Genomic DNA, 23,970 nt, shown 5'->3' on the forward strand with positions numbered 1-23,970 from the left:
TCACTACAAATAGTTCAATGATGGCTGGAAGTAGATATATCTTAAATTTGTCAAGTGATAAAGAAGAAGATCTAGTTGAGAAAGAGCGCAATCGCACAGATTCCATAGTAGGTATAAGCATTAATCAAGGCCATATCAAACAATTTTGACTTGAATGTGGATTATAAGTGTTTCCTATATTGTGTTTTCTAATGTAAACATTAAAAGTGAGTGTTGGAGATAATGTTTTCACTAATGTGGTGTGTTAAGTCTAGATTTGATTTTAGATATTGTTAAGTGAACATCTAAACCTCCATAACCGTCTTTGAAATTAAGAAAATCTGATACCAACTATTTAAATATATTATATTTGACTTTGAAATATAAGAAATAGTTTTATTGTGTTCAATTCTATATCTCTATATATGTATATTCATCACAAGTAAAATTATAAATTAAAATTTTATATATATATATATATATATATATATATATATATAAATAAAAATCATTTAGGTTTTTCATTGTGAAAAAGATTTTCACCTAAAAAGATTAATTCCTTTTTAAACTCGCTAGATCAATGATAAATATATAGTGGTATATAAGTATCATGGATTTGGTTTTATAGTTTCAACATATAGATTCCAATGGCTATGCTCCACTATTGGGTGTTCATATATTTTAGAGCAAATTAAACACCTGTATAAACAATTTTACTTGAAGGAACGAATTTTAATATTATAATACATATTCATATGTCACATTTGCTTGTGCTGGTTTATTTGAATTTTTATTTTATTTTTCGTTTTATTATTTTTTTCTATACTATTTTAGAAGATACATATTTATATATAATATTACCTTTTAAGTACAGTGCATTTTAAATATATTTTAATATTATAAATTAATAGTATATACTTTATATAAATTTAAAATGATGATATTAATTATGATTATATAATTTGGTATCTCAGTAATAATAATGTTTGTTAATTTCATTGAAACTTAAATATCTCAAATTGTAGTAAAATGAAAGTGTTATAAATTGGTAGTAAGGTTTGTTGAATATCTCATCATATCTACTGAAATAGAAGTTGTGTATATTAAGTTGAAAATGATTTAATAATAAGTTAAATTATTTTTATTACATTGAAATGTAGCACTAATAAAAATTATTTATTTATTGAGTTATTGAGTTAGATCATTAGCACAACAAAATATCCTTCAACATCATAGACAAAAAGACCATGAAATGCTACCACTCATTTAAAGGAACTAAAAAGTAAATTGTAAAGTGAATTTACTTGTTTGAGATAAGAAAAGATGTTGAGAAATATTTTAGTCACGTTAAATAAGTTATACAAACCATAAATATTGAATATGGTTGTAGATCCTAGAGATTCATAAATATTGTAGATTAAGACTTACCAAATATAATATTGTAAAAATTTAAAATCCCTTAATTTAGCCAAAGGACGAACATTCGCCCCTAAAATTATCCTTGAAAATAAAAGTACTTACCAAATATCATTTTTTTAAATAACAGTCCTTATCCTAAAATAATGTTTTATATAAAACAGAGTTAAATATAGTTTACATACTGTTTAGTTATAACTAGTGTTTAATTATATATATCGTTTTATTAAGTATAATTATACATATGGTTTAATTTACCTTACCCGTGTAATATAGTGCTCTTGAGTCAATTTTTCCAATAAGAGTACTTACCAAACATCAATTATAACAGCAGTTACTATAAAATGTTTTACATAAAACAGAGTTAATAGCAAAATTGAGTGATAATGCGGTGGCTGCCACCACAAGTATTTCCAACATTACTTTTTCACATATACTTATCTAAGAATGTTATATGAAAAAGGCAAAACTATATGAACTCATGGACCCTAAGTTGATCTTGTTTTTTAAAAAGAATGTTCTAACGAAACATGGGTGAATAAGGTGCGCTTTTCAAATTAGTCATATCCGAACATTCTTTACCGGTATCTCCGGAAACGTTCGAGAACGTTTGGTAGATTTTGAATTAATTATCTTCGAGTTGATTTCAGTTGGAAGCTGTCATCCACGGAAGAGTTTCAGGATCACGTGGAAATGTGTAGTTTGCAAGATTATTATAAAACGTAGAGCGAGGACTAGATACGGTTTCCGATTGAGCTTCCGGCGCCATATGGAGTGTTCCAGCTTTTGCAATGAGGATTTGCTACAATAACATATAGAATTAAGAAGATTACTCATTGAAACAGTTACCGCAGCTGCTATAAAATCCATATCCTGGGACCTCAAACATGCAACTCCCTTATTTTTACTTTTCGGTTCTTTCTTTCCCTCCTCTTTCATTCACTTTCATTTCGAGTAAGGGAGCAGCATCGCATTTGGTTGAAGATGAGAAAGGCTGCAGCAAGGCTTTTCATATATATGATTAGTGCTGCAACTACCATGCCCATGCTAGTCCTCTCTTGTGACTCTCCTCCTGCTGCAACACCGGGCGGCGGCAGTAGCCCCCCAGGTGGGCGATCCGGCGGACCTCCTAGCGTCCCCGGCAGCGGCAGTAGCCCCCCAGGTGGGAGATCGGGCGGACCTCCTAGCGTGCCGGGCACCGGTAGTAGCCCCCCAGGTGGTGGGTCATGTCGTTTGGATGCGTTGAAAGTGGGAGCGTGCGTTGATTTGTTGGGAGGGTTGGTGCACTTAGGCATTGGCGACACTCTTGTCAACCAGTGCTGCCCACTCATACAAGGCGTTGCGGAGTTGGAGGCAGCCCTGTGCTTGTGTACAACTATCCGCCTCAAGCTACTGAACGTCAATGTCATCCTACCATTGGCTCTGGATCTCTTTGCTCAATGTGGCCTTACCCCTCCTCCCGGATTCACATGCCCACCTCTCAATTAGGGCACTATTTGTTTCATTTAAACGTTCTATTTCCTTTAATGGTGTAGTGTCAATCGTATGTCCACAGTGATTATGGATTGCGCTCAGGTGAAATGTAATGTTGTGACAATAACCGGACCGGCCTTCACGGATTAAATACAGTATGTGCCCGGGTTTTGTTATTTTTGTTTCTTTTAGAAAGACCAATGATTTCCTTCCTTGGTTTTATGAGAGATGAGCAGAGCAGTGTAGCACAGTATTCAGAATAGTAATTTATGGGAGCTTTTGCACTGTGTTTAACTTATAAATTATAACTATAATCAAATGTACTCATTTCTCTTTATGAGGCCATGGTTAATCGCAATTTGAAGCTTAACCTATTTGATTAACGTAATCATGTTCTTCTCAATTTGAATTTCAATAATTCGTAAAAACAGGATCCATGTATTGGATCATCGCTTTAAAATATAAAACGATCTCTCATTTCTAGATACTGGATTACCTCTTTTAGAATATAAAATGATATCTAATTTTCCAAAAAAAATATTATATATCAAATAAAAGTTTGTCGCATTTCCTAAAATTCAGGGTTTCTAATACCTAACATATAATTACGAAGTGGGTGAGTATATTTATTCGCCTGTCATAGATATTATGAGATTTTAAATTCAAATTTGTAACATTTCCTAAAATTCAGGTGTTCTAATACCTAACATCGGAGTGATTATATCTATTCGTCTCTCTTAGATATTATGAGATTTTAAAAGCGGATAATTTAGCCATCATTATTACAAGTAAATGAAAAATATAATAAAAAAAATAAAATTGGTTTTTTTTAATGGTAGGAAACTTATCATAACTTAGTTGTCAAGTAGTTATTATTTAGGTGACTCGTCACCATTATTCAAAAAAACCACACCAAGTCGAATAAATTTTTAATGATCCATAAAAAAGTAAGATTTCACTCCTACTATATCCTTTTGAATCTTGGATTGTTAACTTATTTCCTTATGTTCTAAGAGAACAAACTATTAACCCAACAAAAACAATTTTAAAATATACTCCAACTCTTAAACCTCTCTACTTTACTTTTGTTACACTTTCTTTCACAGTATAAAAATCCTTTCTTTATTACACTTTCTTTCGCAGTATAGAAATCCTTTCCTTTTTGTTTGTATTGATATCCTAAACCTCTCTACCTTTATTACACTTTTTTTCGAAGTACCTTTATTACACTTTTTTTCGAAGTATAGAAATCGTTTGTCTACCTTTATTACACTCTCCTTCGAAGTATAGAAATCATTTCATCTGTTACTAATGTGACACATTATACTTCCGATACTTCGAAATCATTTCATCTGTTACTAATGTGACACATTATACTTCCGATGGCCCCTCGGTTGCACAATTTCTTCACCGAAGGCCAACTTTAAAATCATCCGAAGTTTTTTTCATCACTATTTTCTTTTCGTACGAGTGATTAACATTTTGGGTTTTCTTTTTCAATTCATAGCACTTATATGTTGAATACTTGGCATTATTTATTTTAGATATATTATGAATCAAATTTAAGTGGACTTTAATATGTACGGTAACGATTTCCAGGTGGTACATTTTAATTGTGCACTCAATTGATTGAATGAACGAATAATAATGGTGAATTTTGGCTTAAAATATTAATTGAATTTGAGACGTCGTGATCCACACAAAAGAATTTGGTTAGGTTTTAGATATTTCTCTCATTGCTGGTAATAAAAATCAATTACTTACAACCACTAATCCACTACAAAGATAAAAAGATATTTTCTATACAAACTTGTTATTATTAAATAGATTTAATTAAATATTGAATATTATTAATTAATTACGAATATTATTATGGTTATGTATGTGATTGATATAGGCCTATTAATTATATTGATTAAATTGGCTGTGCTATTTATATAAATAAAGATTTTTTAAATACATTTTAAATTGCATTATTCACATCAAATAATGGTACAATATAAATACAGGAAATGATGTCTCCACATAGTTAGTCTACGTTGGACATACAATCTCTCTATTGAGTGAATATCTGAACCATACACCAATCTAAGAAGCTAACTAATTGGAGAGAATCTCTCAACCAACTAAACCTCAACAAACTCCTATTTCTAGAATTAATGAACATCACATCTTTTAGACTAAAAAAAAATATCTAATTTTCTAGAAAATATTATATATAAGTCGAAGTATATCTAATTTTCAAGAAATTATTATATATCAAGTCCAAGTTGATTGCATTTCCTAAAATTTAGGTGTTTTTATAAGCAACATTTTATTATGGAGTGAGTATGAGTATATTAATGAAAAGTTAAAGTGATACAATACAAATTTTAAATGAGAATTTATGATTATGTATATCATACCATTAAAAAATATGAATTTTTCCCCATCGTGTAATCATAATTTCTTTATTGTTATTGTGATATTAATATCCTAAACCTCTCTACATCATTTATTACAATTTCTTTTCGACGTATAGATATTTTTTCATCTCTTACTAATCCGACAAACCACTTGTTACAGATAATTGAGAATATGTAAATTGGTTCATACTTCTTAGGAAGTTTTTCTAACATCCCTACTTGTGTGAAAACTATATATATTTCTTATTGTAAGAAGAAATGTGTTGAACATTTTGCCAGAGGTAGTCACCAAGTGGAGCTCCTACCTGTGAGTTGCCTAGTTTATTAATAATGTTGATTATTCACTCTTTAACATGGTATCACAGCTCTGGGTTTGGTGAGTCAAAGCTAGTATGCTTTGATAGCTGAGTAAGTGTCTAGGTGGCGGAAGGGAGGCCCTTTGTGGTTGGTGTGAAGAAAGCCTCATATGGTGAGTAGGAAAAGCAACATGGATTTTTTTTTAATCTTATTCATAGTAATGATCGTTCTTCCTGAAGGAAAAAGAGCGTTGATCATCACGGATTCCAGAGGGAAAAGCGTGATGATTGCTCATTTCCTTTCAACAATTTTCATCATCGCCAATGAAAACCACGGATCTGGGACGAGAAATCGCACCTACCTGTGAGAACAGAAAGCGAGCGAAGGAGACCGCCTTGAAGAGCAATGTGGAGGTTGCTTCATCCATCTACCACAAAGGTTGTTGCATTAAGCGAAGTATGTTATATATGTTCTAGATGATCTATGTTGTATCGCTAGGTTTTCAAGTGTGTGATATTAGTCAATTTTTAGCACTGTTCACATCAATTCCACTAATCCCACACTTAGCCAAATTTCAGAGATTCCTTATCAACCTGGCCTAATCCAACTTTCCTGAGCTACACACTTCACATATGTAACCCTCAAGCGTTTCCCTTGCCTGTTGGAACCGTGCAATGTGTAGAAATTCCAACCTCCCATAGCATTTAGAATTGCGCTATGGTTTCTTCCAATGTCCTTCCCTTAGCCGAAACCCACTTCCTTCGGAAACTGTGCAGTTTTGTCCCTTGACTACCCAGTCTCCCTTGCATCCTGAAATTGTGTAGATGTGTTCTCCTAGGGCCTCATCCCATAGCAGTGCCTTCCATCCTAAAACTGTGTAAATGTGTCCTCCCAGGCCCTCATCCCGCAACAGTCACTAGCCAATGTAATTACGCAATTATGTCTCTCAAGGGCCACGAAGAAAGATGACATGATAGATGTGTTGGCATTATGACACAGATGTGGCGCTATGGCATAAGTGTTGTCCTTGATGGAAACTCACTCAAGTGGCAAATCACTGTTCAGGCTCTCAAAGTGATAGAAAATGAGATACCCACAGGTGCACCTAACAAAATTTGTGGACCCGCAGGTGCTCCAAACAAAAAGTGTGGAGATACCCGCAGGTTCTCTGAACAAAAGGTGCAGATGTCAAATTCACTCACTTTCATGCAGAGCAGCGTGTGCACGTGGGAAATTTTATGATTGATCCATGGTATTTAGTTCAACATTTTTTATCCTATTGTTTTGGACTGTGGTATTACATCTAAAATATTGAACCCTAGTTTTGGGTCCCTTTTATTGGCTTTCTATGGTTTTGATCCATGGTTTGAGTAAGGGCTTGCCTATAAAAAGGAAAGGAGATCAATTGGCTAGTCACTGATGTGTTGAATATCTTAAGACGAACAAGATCTAAAATACTTGTAATCGGTTGGTGAGTTATAGTTGAACCTGAGCATAAGAAGACATATCAATTCAGGGGTCGTGATCTCTTTGGCGCATTATCAGATCTGTGAATCTAACAGTTGAGGGTATATCTGAGGACTGATAAACTATCTTTATCCATAGGTCTGGAAGCCAGAAACAGTTCAGGTCCGATGGTACGCAGATCAGAAGACGCCCCAGCTGCGGAGGTGCGCGGAGAAGCCGACAGTGCAGGTGCGTATGTACGCGGAGCAGCCGAGAGTGCAGGTGCAGAGGTGCACGGAGCAGCTGACAGTGCAGGTGTGGAGGTGCGCAAATCACAGACATCACAGGTGCGGAGGTACGCAAATCAGGAGATGCCTCAGGTGCGGAGGTCTGCAGGGTAGAGACAGTACAAGTTCGAAGCTGCGCAGGCCATAGACAGCGTAGGAGCGAAGCTACGCAGGCCACTCACAAAGAAAGTGCAGACATCCAAAGGTTACTATTGGTGAAGTTGCGGACTTTTCTCTAGATATATGTTTTAGCTGCTTCTGTTTATCACTGCTGTTCTCAGGGTTCTGAATTGGTGTTCTGAGAAGTTCTTAATTCAATATTTGCACAAGGAAGTTGGTTGATTGCAGATCTAAGTGATGTTTGATTGAGATCCTTGGATCCAGTTTGAAAATTAATGAAACGTGGTCCCTGGAAGAAAAGAGAAGGTTGAAGCCTTCAGTAGGTGAGCACCTATGTACTAGTAGCTCGGCTAGTACAAGAGCTAAGGGGCTTGTAGCTCCCTTCCAGGAGAGTCTGGAAAATGAGAGAAGGTTGTAGCTCTCTGCATGTTGCAGCCTGCATACTGGTAAAGGACTGCACCAATACAGAATCATTGTAAAAAGAAGTTTCTAATTGAAAGAAGATAGAGACACATTGCAGCAGGTGGTTTTCACCCACATTGGGTTTCCACCTTATATCTAGTGTTCTTTGGTGTGACTATCTGTATTTTTTGTTCCTGTTCATTATTATTCAAATTAATGGTCAACATCTGAAGAATAAATTAAATTATAAATCTAGATGGTATATTGAAAATAATTTGATAGTATTGATTCACCCCCCCCCCCCCCCCCCCTCTCAGTATTATTTCCAACAATTGGTATAATAGCAGGTCCTTCAGAAGAAGCTTGGTCGCTTGAAGGAAGATTTATCATCATGAGCAACTACGAGAGAGAAGCATCGATCAAGCCACCAATTTTTGATGGGAAAAACTTTGTATATTGGAAGGTAAGAGACACTGCCTATCTTTAATCTCTTGGTACAGAAGTCTGGGATATCATAGATACAGGGTACACTTTTCTGTCAGCAACACCTACAGATCCGGTTGGTAAGAAGCAATATCATGCAAATGAAAAGGTTGTCAATACTCTATTAGGATGTCTATCTCAATCATAGTTCGTCAAGGTTATGCAGTACAAATCTGCAAAAGAAATATGGGATAAGATCGTTCTGAGCTATGAAGGAGATGAAGAGGTAAAATGAGCAAAAATTCAAACCCTCAGAATTCAGTATGAAAATCTCAAAATGTACAATGACAAAACTGTGGCTAACTATTTTCTACATATGGATGAGATTGTTAATTATATGAAAAACTTGGGTGAAGAAATAAAAGAGGCTATTGTGGTTGAAAAGGTATTAAGATATTTGTCCTCTAAGTTTGAATCAAAAGTTTCTGCAATAGAAGAAAAACATAATCTACAACAACTTACCATGTCACAGCTGCACAAGATTCTAACTGCTTACGAAATGAGGAAAGGAGGACCATTAGACAGGAGAGAAGTTGCATTCAAGGCTGCAGGCAAAGGAGATTACTATGAGTCAGGACATATGTCAGAAGAAGAGGAAGAATCAAATTTTTTCAAGAACCTTCAACGGGGTGTTGGAAGATTCAGTGGTAAGTTACCTTTCAAATGCTTTGCTTGTGGAAGAGTTGGTCACTATGCTTGCAACTGTCCTCATAAGGATAAGCTTGACAAAGGTAAGGAACCTGTTAGATGGAACAAGAAACAAAATGTAAATAAGAAAAGCTATTACACTCATGAAGACAGTGATGGACTTTCAAATAGTGATGAAGATGAACAAGGTAATAACTATAGACATTTAATGGCCTTTGAAGATGATGATTTCATGGATGCTATAGATGAAAAAGGTTTGTATGAAGAAATTTCTATGCTCAAAATTTGTTTAGAGGAGAAAAATGTGATTATTGATACTCTACAATTCCAACTGGTTGAAAGGGAAAAACATCATGAAAAGCTGGAATGTGAAATTGTGGGTCTTAGAAAAGAGATTGAGAAAACAAAAGTGCTTAATCTTAGATTTTTTAAAGGATCTGAAACTCTAGATGAGATTATCAATGTGCAGCGTTCTCCTCTAGTCAAGACAAGTCTGGGATATAATGAAGAAGCATCTCAAGCACAGAAACCATCCACCTCCAAAAGTTATCTTGATGCAGCAAGGAGGAGTGAACAAATTGATAATTGATAGCAAAGGCACTATGGAGATCACCAGGTAAATCAGGGACAATTTAAGTCAAGAATGAACAAAGACTACTAGGTAAATTGGGGGCAATATACTTTAAGGATGAACAGAAGCTACAACCAACCATAGGTAAAACATTCTCAATTTTCCTCAAGAATGGATGTTGATATAAACTACAATCATTCGGTTGGTAAATTTGATAATCACAGGAGTTTTTTCAATGGCCAATGTTTCTATTGTCATAACTTTGGTCACAAAGCAGCTCAATTTGTTTCCTATAAGACAATCATGACTAGAGAAGCTCAAAAACAAAGAAGTATGATCGGGATCACGAAAAGAACCTACAATAACTTTTCTGCCCTCGAGAATAAAATTGAATGTTCTATTTGTAACAACTTCGGTCATGAAGATTCTGAATGCAGGAGCAAGTTTCGACAAACAAAGGAACAAGCCTCAAATGCCAAAACATGGAGAATGAAAGAACCGCAACCAGAAAGATGTGGTATAGCCTTATATGCTAAAGGGCAAGAAAATCAATGGTACATTAACAGTGGATGTTCGAAACATATGACAGGTGATAAAGGAAAACTTCAGTCATATAGTGCCTTAGAGAAGGAGAAGAAGGTCTCATTTGGAAATGACACCCTTGCGCTCATAAAAGGTAAAGGTTCTGTTCAGTTGAAAGAAAAGGTCAAAGCTGGAAATGTTATGTATGTTGATGGCTTAAAGCATAATCTATTGAGTGTCAGTCAGATGTGTGTTCAAGGAACGAAGGTAATATTTCGATCAAATGGATGTAGTGTTCGTGATCTTGATACAGGAAAAACAGTGATCAAAGGCATAAGGACTCAAAATAATTTATACATATTCAAAGAAGGACAACATCATTGCTATCTAAGCAAGAACAATGAACACCGGTTATGGCACAGGAGATTGGGGCATCTTAGCTTCTCACAGATAAGGAAAGCATGCAAATACCAGGCAGTTCGTGGTCTTCCAGACATCGGAATTCCAGACAATACAATATGAAAATCGTGTCAGTTTGGTAAGCAAACCAGAAATAATTTCCCTGAGAAGGAAGGATCAGCTAGTATGCCACTTGAACTTGTCCATACTAATGTATGTGGTCCATCTAGGAAAAGGTCACCTCGAGGAGAAGAATATTTTACATTATTCATTGATGACCTTTCCAGGATGTGTTGGATAGGACTTATGAAGCACAAAGACGAAGCCTTTGAAAAGTTCAAATCATTCAAAGCCTTGGTGGAGAACGAATCATATCACAAAATCAAATGCCTCAGGTCTGATAGAGGTGGGGAGTTTACCTCGAATGAATTTTTTGATTTTTGTGAAGAACATGGAATAAGAAGGGAATTCTCTACAGCTAGGACTCCTCAGCAAAATGGAGTAGTGGGAACGATGAACAAAATGTTTCAACAAATGGCGCGTGTTATGCTTGATGAGTCTGGAACTTCCGCAACCTTCTAGGGTGAAGCCGCATTTGCCGCAGTTATTATTCTCAACAAGACAAATATCCGGGTGAACAACATTCAAACTCCTCATGAGCTCTGGTATGGTGAGACTCCTTCGATAAAACATTTCAAAATTTTTGGAAGCAAATGCTATATTAAAATAATGATGAAAATCTTGGCAGGTTTGAACCTAGAGCAGATGAAGGCATTCTCCTTGCTTATTCTACTCACAGCAAAGCATACAATGTTACAATAAAAGGCTTGGAAGAATTGTCGAGAACATTGATGTAGTGGTGGATGAAGAAGAAATCACTCCCAAACAAGATCTTAAGACTTCGAAGATGATGAGGACTATCCATCAACATCAAATCAGATTCATGACGAAGAAGAAACCCATGAGGCACCAGAGGAACATATAAGGATAGAAGAAAAGACTCCATCCAGGTATGTTCAAAACAATCATCCATAATCTCAAATTTTGCGGCAAAAGGAGGCAGGTATACAAACAAGAAGAACAATTGTAGAAGCTTCAAGCTATTTGGCATTACTCTCATCTGCTGAACCACAAAATGTAATAGAGGCATGCAAAGATGAATGTTGGGTCAAGGCAATGGATAAAGAACTTGAGAAAATTGAAAAGAATAACACTTGGGAGTTGGTTCGTAGACCAAATGATAAGAATGTCATAGGGACAAAATGGATCTTCAAAAACAAGTTGAATGAAAATGGGGAAGTAATTAGAAACAAGGCCAGACTTGTTTGTAAAGGGTATGCTCAACAAGAAGGAATAGACTTTGAAGAAACTTTTGCTACTGTTGCTAGACTTGAGGCCATCAGAATGTTCCTTGCTCTCTCTAGATTTCAGAAGTTCAAAGTATTTCAAATGGATGTGAAATCAGCCTTTCTAAATAGAGACTTAGAAGAAGAATTCTACATTGAGAAACCAGATGGTTTCATCCTTGGGAATGATCCAAATCTTGTATGTAGACTAAAAAAGGCTCTCTATGGTCTTAAACAGGCTCCAAGGGCATGGTACTATTGTTTGGACAAATACCTTCATCAACAAGGTTTTTCAAAAGGATCAACAGATATCAATCTTTATATAAAAATTGAAAATGACAAATTGCTAATACTTGTTGCGTATGTAGATGATATTATCCTTGGCAACAATGAAGAAGCTATGAGTCAAAACTTCACCTTGGTAATGCAGAAAGAATTCGAAATGTCATTGCTTGGAGAGTTGACATATTTTCTTGGTCTACAAATCCAACAAAATGAACGCATTATCTTTTCATCTCAAACCAAGTACCTCAAGCAGATCTTGAAGAAATATGGCATGGAAGATTCGAAACCAATATGTACCCCTATGTTTACACAATGCAACCTCAGTGCAAATGATGAATCAGCAGCAGTGCATCAACCAACCTATAGATCCATGATTGGAAGTCTGCTTTATTTGATAGGTACCCGACCAAACATCATGCACGCAGTCGGAATAGTTGGAAGATTTCAGGCAAATCCAAAGGAAACTCATCTTCAGGCAGTTAAGAGAATCTTCAAGTATCTTCAAGGAACTCAAAACTATGGCTTATGGTATCCTAGAGATACAGATCTCACACTTCATGCTTATAAAGATGCAGATTGGGCCGGAAGCGTGGATGAGAGAAAAAGCACTAGTGGTGGTGCATTCTTCATCGGTTCCAGATTAGTATCTTGGTTCAGCAAGAAACAGAGTTCAATAGCTTTATCTATAGTTGAAGCAGAGTATGTGGTTGCTGCATCTTGTTGCACACAACTTCTTTGGATGATGCAAACTTTGTAGGATTTTCAAATCACTTGTACTCCACCTATCTCCATCCTATGTGATAATACAAGTGCTATCACCATTTCAAAGAACCCACTCATGCATTCAAAGACCAAGCATATACCTATCAAGTATCATTTTCTTTGGGAACAAGTGCTTGAACAAAAGGTCAAGTTGGAGTATGTTCCCTCTAAGGAACAAGTTGTTGATATACTCACCAAACCACTGCCCTGGGAGACCTTTGAATACCTCAGACAAAAGCTGGGGGTAGTTGATGCATCATCTTGCTGTTGAATCTTGTTCGTTTCAGAGATTGTTGGTTGTACGCGAGTTTCATATGGGGCATAGGCGTACATTCGTTGGTTTATTGATTGGTCAAAGACCAACTGGCACAGGTTCAGGGGGACCATATGTTCTTCTAATAATCCATTGTTGGCATTATTGTAGAAGATCTTGGAAGAGCAAGTACAAAAGGAGAACATGGATGCTAATATGAATAATGTTGCTAATGTTTTGTCTCTATGTCTTATATTTCTTTTGTCAAGGTCATGTAACGACCTATTTTGGTTTCCCCTCTATGCCTAGGATGAATGATATAATGTACTTGGTTGTCATATGTAAATTTCTGATGTAACCCCACTTGGTTGGGTGGATGATCCCCACCTGGTTGGGTGATGAATGTATGTATAGAGTCTTTTTGTGATAGGAAGGTCATTTATGGTGTATGGTGGATTATGGTTCTTCTTGAAGAAAATTTATTTTGTAGATCTGGCCTACAGTCAGGGGGAATAGGATCAGCACAGCAAAGCAGAGTTTTCAGCATGTTCTCAGCGGGAGCATAATCCTTTTCCCTTGATGACAAAAGGGGAGAATGACTTTGAGGATCTTGGGGTTGCCATCAAGTCCAAAGGGGGAGATTTTTGGCATTATGACACAGATGTGGCACTATGGCATAAGTTCTGTCCTTGATGGAAACTCACTCAAGTGGAAAATCACTGTTCAGGCTCTCAAAATGATAGAAAATGAGATACCCACAGGTGAGCCTAACAAAAGTTGTGGACCCGCAGGTGCTCTGAACAAGAAGTGTGGAAATACCCACAAGTTCTCTGAACAAAAGGTGCGGACGTCAAATTCACTCACTTTCATGCAGAGAAGAGCAGGCACGTGGGAAACGTTTTTGATCCTATGGTTTTGGTCTGTGGTATTGCATCTAAAATATTGAACCCCCGTTTTGGGTCCCTTGTATTGGCTTTCTATGGTTATGATCCATGGTTTGAGTAAGGGCTTTCCTATAAAAAGGAAAGGAGATCAATTGGCTAGGCACTGATGTGTTGAACATCTTAAGACGAACAAGATTTGAAATACTTGTAATCCATTGGTGAGTTATAGTTGAACCTGAGCATGAGAAGACAGATCAATTGAGGGGTCATGATCTCTTTGGCACATGATCATATCTGTGAATCTGATAGTCGAGGGTATATCTGAGGACTGATAAACTATCTTTATCCAAAGGTTCGTAGGCCAGAAACAGTTCAGGTGTGAAGGTACGCAGATCAGAAAACACCCCAGGTGTGGAGGTGCACATAGAAGCCGATAGTGCAGGTGCGTAGGTGCGTGGAGTAGCCGAGAGTGCAGGTGCGAAGGTGCATGGAGCAGCTGACAGTGCAGGTACAGAGGTGCGCAAATCACAGATAGTGCAGGTGTGGAGGAACGCAGATCAGGAGATGCCTCAGGTGCGGAGGTCCACAAGGCAGAGACAGTACAAGTGCGAAGTTGTACAGGCAATAGACAACGTAGGAGCGAAGCTACGCAGGCCACTGATAGAGAAAGTGCGGACATTCACAGGTTACTATTGGTGAAGTTGCGGACTTTTCACTAGATATATCTTTTAGCTGCTTCTACCTATCAATGTTGTGTTCAGGGTTCTGAATTGTTGTCTGATTACTGGTACTGTGTTCTGAGAAGTTCTTAATTCAATATTTTCATAAGGAAGTTGGTTGATTGCAGATCTAATTGATGTTTGATTGAGATCCTTGGATCCAGTTTGAAAATTAATGAAACGTGGTCCCTGGAAGAAAAGAGAAGGTTGAAGCCTTCAGTAGGTGAGCACCTACGTACTAGTATATCAGCTAGTAAAAGAGCTAAGGGGGTTGTAGCTCCCTTCTAGGAGAGTCTGGAAAACGAGAGAGGGTTGTAGCTCTCTGCAGGTTGCATCCTGCGTACTGGTAAAGGACTGCACCAGTACAAAATCATTGTAAAAAGAAGTTTCTAATTGAAAGAAGATAGAGACACATTACAGCATGTGGTTTTCACCCGCATTTAGTTTCCACCTTATATCTGGTGTTCTTTGGTGTGACTGTCTGCTTTTCTTGTTCCTATTCATTATTATTCAAATTAATGGTCAACATCTAAAGAATAAATTAAATTATAAATCTAGAGGGTATATTGAAAAGAATTTGATAATACTGATTCACCCCCCCCCCCCTCTCAGTATTATTTCCAACAATTGGTATCAGAGCAGGTCCTTCGGAAGAAGCTTGATCGCTTGAAGGAAGATCTATCATCATGAGCAACTATGAAAGAGAAGCATCGATCAGACCTCCAATTTTTGATGGGACAAACTTCGTATATTGGAAGGTAAGTGTCACTACCTATCTTCAATCTCTTGGTATAGAAGTCTGGGATATCATAGATATAGGGTACACTTTTCTGTCAGCAGCACCTACAGATCCGGCTGGTAAGAAGAAACGTGAAACAAATGCAAAGGCTGTCAATACTCTATTAGGATGTCTATCTCAATTAGAGTTTGTCAAGGTGAAGTTGTACAAATCCGCAAAACAAATATGGGATAAGATCGTTCTGAGCTATGAAGGAGATGAACAGGTAAAACAAGAAAAACTTCAAACCCTCAGAATTCAGTATGAAAATCTCAAAATGTACAATGATGAAAGTGTGGCTAAGTATTTTCTACGTATAGATGAGATTGTTAATTGTATGAAAAACATGGGTGAAGAAATAAAAGAGGTTGTTGTGGTTGAAAAGGTACTAAGATATTTGTCCTCTAAGTTTGAATCAAAAGTTTCTGCAATAGAAGAAAAACATAATCTACAGCAACTTACCATGTCACAGCTGCACGGGATTCTAACTGCTTACAAAATGAGGAAAGGAGGACCATCAGACATGAGAGAAGCTGAATTCAAGGCTGTAGGCAAAGGATATTACTATGAGTCAGGACATATGTCAGAAGAAGAGGAAGAAGCAAATTTTGTCAAGAACCTTCAACGGGGTGCTGGAAGATTCAGAGGTAAGTTACCTTTCAAATGCTTTGCTTGTGGAAGAGTTGGTCACTATGCTGCCAAGTGTCCTCATAAGGATAAGCTTGAAAAAGGTAAGGAACCTATTAGATGGAACAAGAAACAAAATGTAAATAAGAAAATCTATTACACTCATGAAGACAGTGATGGACTTTCAAATAGTGATGAAGATGAACAAGGTAATAATTATAGACTTCTAATGGCCTTTGAAGATGATGATTTCATGGATGCTATAGATGAAGAAGGTCTGTATGAAGAAATTTCTAAGCTCAAAATTTGTTTAGAAGAGAAAAATATAATTATTGATACTCTGCAATTCCAACTGGCTGAAAGGGAAAAACATCATGAAAAGTTGGAATGTGAAATTGTGGGTCTTAAAAAAGAGATTGAGAAAACAAAACCACTTAATCTTAGATTTCTTAAAGGATTTGAAACTCTAGATGAGATTATCAATGTGCAGCGTTATTCTCTACTCAAGAGAGCTCTGGGATATAATGAAGAAGCATCCCAAGCACAGAAACCATCAACCTCCAAAAGTTATCTTGATGAAGCAAGGAGGAGTGAACAAATTGACAATCGACAGCAAAGGCACTATGGAGATCACCAGGTAAATCAGGGACAATTTACCTCAAGAATGAACAAAGACTACCAGGTAAATCGGGGGCAATCTACTTTAAGGACGAAAAGAAGCTACAAGCAGCCACAGGTAAAACATTCTCAATTTTCCTCAAGAATGGATGTCGATAGAAACTACAATCATTCGGTTGGTAGATTTGATAATCGCAGGAGTTTTTTCAATGGCCAATGTTTCTCTTGTCATAAATTTGGTCACAAAGCAGCTCAATGTGTTGCCTGTAAGGCAACCATGATTAGAGAAGCTCAAAAACAAAGAAGTATGACTGGGATCATGAAAAGAACCTACATTAAATTTTTTGCCCTTGAGAATGAAATTGAATGTTCTATTTGTAACAACTTTGGTCATGAAGGTTCTGAATGCAGGAGCAGGTTTCGGTAAACAAAGGAACAAGTCTCAAACCCCAAAACATGGAGAATGAAAGAACAACAACCAGAAAGATGTGGTATAGCCTTATATGCGGAAGGACAAGAAAATCAATGGTACATCGACAGTGGATGTTCGAAACATATGATGGGTGATAAAGGAAAACTTCAGTCATATACTGCCTTAGAGAAGGAGAAGAAGGTCTCATTTGGAAATGACACCCCTGCGCTCATAAAAGGTAAAGGTTTTGTTCAGTTGAAAGAAAAGGTCAAAGCTGGAAATGTTATGTATGTTGATGGCTTAAAGCATAATCTATTGAGTGTCAGTCAGATGTGTGATCAAGGAACGGAGGTAATACTTCGATCAAATGGATGTAGTGTTTGTGATCTTGATACAGGAAAAACAGTGATCAAAGGCATAAGGACTCCAAATTATTTATACATATTCAAAGAAGGACAACATCAATGCTATCTAAGCAAGAACGATGAACACTGATTATGGCATAGAAGATTGGGGCATCTTAGCTTCTCACGGATAACGAAAGCATGCAAATACCAGGCAGTTCGTGGTCTTCTAGACATCAGAATTCCAGACAATACAATATGCAAATCGTGTCAGTTTGGTAAGCAAACCAGAACTAACTTCCCTGAGAAGGAAGGATCAGCTAGTAGGCCACTTGAACTTGTCCATACTGATGTATGTGGTCCATCTAGGAAAAGGTCACCTCGAGGAGAAGAATATTTTATATTATTCATTGACGACTTTTCCAGGATGTGTTGGATAGGACTTATGAAGCACAAAGACAAAGCCTTTGAAAAGTTCAAATCATTCAAAGCCTTGGTGGAGAACGAATCAGATCACAAAATCAAATGCCTCAGGTCTGATAGAGGTGGGGAGTTTACCTCGAATGAATTTTTCGATTTTTGTGAAGAACATGGAATAAGAAGGGAATTCTCTACAGCTAGGACTCCTAAGAAAAATGGAGTAGTGGAAAGGATGAACAGAACGATTCAACAAATGGCTCATGCTATGCTTGATGAGTCTGTTACTCCCGCAACCTTCTGGGCTGAACCCGCATTTGTTGCAGTTGTTATTCTCAAAAAGACAAATATCTGGGTGAACAACACTCAAACTCCTCATGAGCTCTGGTATGGTGAGACTCCTTCAGTAAAACATTTCAAAATTTTTGGAAGAAAATGCTATATTAAAAATAATGATGAAAATATTGGCAACTTTGAACCTAGAGCAGATGAAGGAATTCTCCTTGGTTATTCTCCTCACATCAAAGCATATAAATGTTACAATAAAAGGCTTGGAAGAATTGTCGACAACATTGATGTAGTGGTTGATGAAGAAGAAATCACTCCCAAACAGGTAAGATCTTAAGACTTCAAAGATGATGAGGACTATCCATCAACATCAAATCATATTCATGATGAAAAAGAAACCCATGAAGCACCAGAGGAACAGATAAGGGTAGAAGAAAAGACTCCATCCAGGTATGTTCAAAAGAATCTTCCAGAATCTCAAATTTTGGGGCAAAAGGAGGCAGGTATACAAACAAGAAGAACAACTTCAGAAGCTTCAAGCTATTTGGCATTACTCTCCTACGCTGAATCACAAAATGTAAAAGAGTCGTGAAAAGATGACTGCTGGGTCAAGGCAATGGATTAATAACTTGAGCAGATCGAAAAGAATAACACTTGGGAGTTGGTTCCTAGACCAAAAGATAAGAATGTCATAGGGACAAAATGGATCTTCAAAAACAAGTTGAATGAAAATGGGGAAGTAATTAGAAACAAGGCCAGACTTGTTTGTAAAGGGTATGCTCAACAAGAAGGAATAGACTTTGAAGAAAATTTTGCTCCCGTTGCTAGACTTGAGGCCATCAGAATGTTCCTTGCTCTCTCTAGCTTTCAGAAGTTCAAAGTATTTCGAATGGATGTGAAATTAGCCTTTCTAAATGGAGACTTAGAAGAAGAAGTGTACATTGAGCAACCAGATGGTTTCATCCTTGGGAATGATCCAAATCTTGTATGCAGACTAAAAAATGCTCTCTATGGTATTAAACAGGCTCTAATGGCTTGGTACTATTGTTCGGAGAAATACCTTCATCGACAAGGTTTTTCAAGAGGATCAACAGATAGAAATTTTTATATAAAAATTGAAAATGACAAATTGCTAATACTTTTTGTGTGTGTAGATGATATTATCTTTGGCAGCAATGAAGAAGCTATGAGTCAAAACTTTGCCTTGGTAATGTAGAAATAATTCGAAATGTCATTGCTAGGAGAGCTTACATATTTTCTTGGTCTACAAATCCAACAAAATGAAGGCGGTATCTTTTTATCTCAAACCAAGTACCTCAAGCAGATCTTGACGAAATATGGCATGGAAGATTTGAAACCAGTATGTACCCCTATGGTTACAGGATGCAGCCTCGATGAAAATAATGAATCAGTAGCAGTGCATCAACCAACCTATAGATCCATGATTGGAAGTCTGCTTTATTTGACAGGTACCGGACTAGACATCATGCATGCAGTGGGAATAGTTGGAAGATTTTAGGCAAATCCAAAGGAAACTCATCTTCAGGCAGTTAACAGAATCTTCAAGTATCTTCAAGGAACTCAAAACTATGGCTTATGGTATCCTAGAGATACAAATCTCACACTTCATGCTTATACAGATGCAGATTGGGCCAGAATTTTGGATGACAGAAAAATCACTAGTGGTGGTGCATTCTTCATTGGTTCCATATTAGTATCTTGGTTCAGCAAGAAACCGAGTTCAATAGCATTATCTATAGTTGAAGCAGAGTATGTGGCTGCTGCATCTTGTTGCACACAACTTCTTTGGATGATGCAAAATTTGTAGGATTTTCAAATCACTTGTACTCCACCTATCTCCATCCTATGTGATAATACAAGTGCTATCAACATTTCAAAGAACCCAGTCATGCATTCGAAGGCCAAGCATATACCTATGAAATATCATTTTCTTCGGGAACAAGTGCTTGAACAAAAGGTCATGTTGGAGTATGTTCCCTCCAAGGTACAAGTTGTTGATATACTCACCAAACCACTGCCTAGGGAGACCTTTGAATACCTCAGACAAAAGCTAGGGGTAGTTGATGCATCATCTTGCTGTTGAATCTTGTCTATTTCAGAGATTGTTGGTTGTATGCGAGTTTCATATGGGGCATACGTGTACATTTGCTGGTTTATGGATTGGTCAAATACCAACTAGCACAGGTTCAAGGGGAGCATATATTCTTCTAATAATGCATTGTTAGCATTATTGTAGAAGATCTTGGAAGAGAAAGTACAGAAGGAGAACATGGATGCTGATCTGAATAATGCTGCTAATGTTTTGTCTCTATGTCTTATATTTCTTTGTCAAGGTCATGTAATGGCCTATTTTGGTTTCCCCTCTATGCCTAGGATGAATGATATAATATACTTGGTTGTCATATGTAAATTTCTGATGTAACCCCACTTGGTTCGGTGGATGATCCCCACTTGGTTGGGTGATGAATGTATGTATAGAGTCTTTTGGTGATAGGAAGGTCATTTATGGTGTGGTGTGGATTATGGTTCTTCTTAAAGAAAATTTCTTTTGCAGATCTGGCCTACAATCAAGGGGAGAACGATCAGCACAATAGAGAGGAGTTTTCAGCATGTTCTCAGGGGGAGCATAACCCTTTGCCCTTGATGACAAAGGGAGAGAATGACTTTGAGGATCTTGGGGTTGCCATCAAGTCAAAAGGGGGAGATTGTTGGCATTATGACACAGATGTGGTGCTATGGCATATGTGTTGTCCTTGATGGCAACTCACTCAAGTGGAAAATCACTGTTTAGGCTCTCAAAATGATAGAAAATGAGATACCCGCAGGCGCGCCTAACAAAAGCTGCAGACCCATAGGTGCTCCGAACAAGAAGTGCGAACATACTCACAGGTTCTTCAAACAAAAGGTGTGGATGCCAAATTCACTCACTTTCATGCAGAGAAGTGAGCCCACGTGGGAAATTTTATGATTAATCCATGGTATTTAGTCTGATGTTTTTGATCCTATGGTTTTGGTCTGTGGTATTGCATCTAAAATATTGAACCCCGGTTTTGGGTCCCTTGTATTGGCTTTCTATTGTTTTGATCCGTGGTTTGAGTAAGGGCTTGCTTATAAAAAGGAAAGGAGATCAATTGGCTAGGCACTGATGTGTTGAATATCTTAAGATGAACAAGATCTGAAATAGTTGTAATCGGTTGGTGAGTTATAGTTGAACCTGAGCATGAGAAGACAGATCAATTGAGGGGTCATGACCTCTTTGGTGCATGATCAGATCTGTGAATCTGACAGTCGAGGGTATATCTGAGGACTGATAAACTGCCTTTATCTGGCGGTCTGTAGGCCAGAAACAGTTCAGGTGCGAAGGTACACAGATTATAAGACGCCCCAGCTGTGGAGGTGCGTGGAGAAGCCGACAGTGGAGGTGCGTAGGTGCACAGAGCAGCCGAGAGTGCAGGTGCAGAGGTGCACGGAGCAACCAACAGTGTAGGTGCAGAGGTGTACAAATCACAGACAGCGCAGGTGCGGAGGTACGCAAATCAGGAGATGCCTCAGGTGCGGATGTCCGCCGGGCAGATAAAGTACAAGTGCGAAGCAGCACATGCCATAGACAGCACAAGAGCGAAGCTACGCAGGCCACTGACAGAGAAAGTGTGGATATCCGTAGGTTACGATTGGTGAAGTTGCGGACTTTTCTCTAGATATATGTTTCAGCTACTTTTGTCTATCACTGTTGTGTTCAGGGTTCTGAATTGGTGTCCGATTATTGGTACTATGTTCTGAGAAGTTATTAATTCAATCTTTGCACAAGGAAGTTGGTTTATTGCAGATCTAATTGATGTTTGATTGAGATACTTGGATCCAGTTTGAAAATTAATGAAATGTGGTACCTAGAAGAAAAGAGAAGGTTGAAGCCTTCAATAGCTGAGCACCTACGTACTAGTAGCTCAGCTAGTACAAGAGCTAAGGGGGTTGTAGCTCCCTTCCAGGAGAGTTTGGAAAATGAGAGACGGTTGTAGCTCTCTACAAGTTGCAGCTTGCATACTGGTAAAGGACTGCACCAGTACAAAAGCATTGTAAAAAGAAGTTTCTAATTGAAAGAATATAGAGACACATTGCAGCAGGTGGTTTTCACCCACACTGGGTTTCCACCTTATATCTAGTGTTCTTTGGTGTGACTGTATGTTTTTCTTGTTCCTCTTCACTATTATTCAAATTAATGGTCAACATCTGAAGAATAAATTAAATTATAAATCTAGAGGGTATATTGAAAAGAATTTGATAATACTAATTCACCCTCCCCTCTCAGTATTATTTCCAACAAGATGACTCTCAAGAAGCTAAGGAGAAAATAATTAGGTGAAGGAACCCAAAGTATGATATAATATTGGGACCACATGAAGACTCCATCTGATGCATAACCCTTTGGAGGCTAGGTATGGAAAACAAAGCACATCTTTTGAAATACACCTCTTACCGTTGCTTAAAATTTTTCTTTTCATTGTCATATCGATCCATCTTCAATGGCATGCATGGTTGCAAGAACTAAAAGTCATTCCATGTGTTTCCTCTACGTGTATTGCTCCCTTTCACTTATTAATTACATAACTTAGAAGATGAAGATCATTACCACTTGTTTATTTAAGCTACGAGGTTGTGACCAACATGATCTTATGACTAACCAGGCACGATGCAAGGCATCCTAAGTCGGATCCAATTTTTTTTTTGATATCTATATAGTAAGTACACTCCTTTGCATTAATCCTTGCTTTGTATCTTACATGTACCCTCACTGATTGTCAGATTCAGCTACCTGCTACGAGTAGTCTCTTAGCTCTTCCCTGACAAAGCAGGGGAAGGAATTTCCTTCAACCTGATTTCTTCAAGGCTCTTCATAGAAATTATAGAGCTAAGAGAAGGAGATGTGGAATCTCATGATCAAACTCTTGAAAATACTTTTCATATTTCAATCCTCACTAATACTCATTTTCATTACCATATTATTGTGATGAATCCCCTTCATTCTATTCATCCACCACTTCTTAATTATTTCATTTTGATTAAAATCCTATTTTACCCTATTTAATGCATGTGCTTCCTCCATGGCACCTTATTCCCTTAGTTATTCAATATCATTCAATCCATTCTAGGTTGCCTTTGAGCATTGGTCTTTACACTTCCATGGTTGGAGAACTAAAAGACACATAATCGTCTTCTACCACAAAATTATTTATCCATGTCAAAATCGTGTTAACCAACCTTTTAAGAGCTCCTTTCTCGAACTACTCCTCTTTTGCTGCTTTTAAAGACCCAGTTCAACTCTACTACAATCTCAATATTCTAACCCTATGTGGTAATAATACCCAAATATCTTTTTCTCTTGAGACTTTCTGATCGAACTACTACAACAAAACCAAATTATGGGCATTCCATTACATCTCCCTCCTTATGTTCCAAGCCTCTTCCATGGGTGAGAAATCAAGATCATCAAGTTCCATATCCTATAGGGTATCTTGCTCAACTGCGTTTTCCACTTATGTTATGATTGCTTCATTACGTAGGGGTTTTTCCTTATTTTCCATATTATATAGGAGACATAGGGGACAACTATATTTTACATATTAATCAATGTTATGGAAATGCTAAGTTATGTACCTTTCAAAACCCTAATTTATAGACTATATTGATCGTTGATATTTGTCATGATATATCTCTAAAACTTGTGCCCTTCTAAATTTGAAGTTCCCTTATTTTCGCCTCTAGTAATCTTG

General features: G+C 37.3%; 1 protein-coding gene and 1 pseudogene across 1 annotated transcript; both read left to right on the forward strand.

Moving 5' to 3' along the window:
- The first annotated feature begins 2,379 nt into the window (after nt 1-2,379).
- LOC149196861 (14 kDa proline-rich protein DC2.15-like) lies at nt 2,380-2,883 on the forward strand. Its single transcript, XM_089408467.1, has one exon. The coding sequence runs from the start codon at nt 2,380-2,382 to the stop codon at nt 2,881-2,883; it is 504 nt and encodes a 167-aa protein (XP_089264593.1).
- A 4,321-nt stretch (nt 2,884-7,204) lies between these two features.
- Nucleotides 7,205-23,970, forward strand: part of LOC149196862 (potassium channel AKT1-like) — a 40,872-nt pseudogene continuing 24,106 nt past the window's right edge.

This window comes from Pinus tabuliformis, chromosome 2_2, assembly GCF_031772625.1.
Source record: "Pinus tabuliformis cultivar Carrire ecotype Pingquan chromosome 2_2, CPIR1, whole genome shotgun sequence".
NCBI lineage: Eukaryota > Viridiplantae > Streptophyta > Pinopsida > Pinales > Pinaceae > Pinus > Pinus tabuliformis.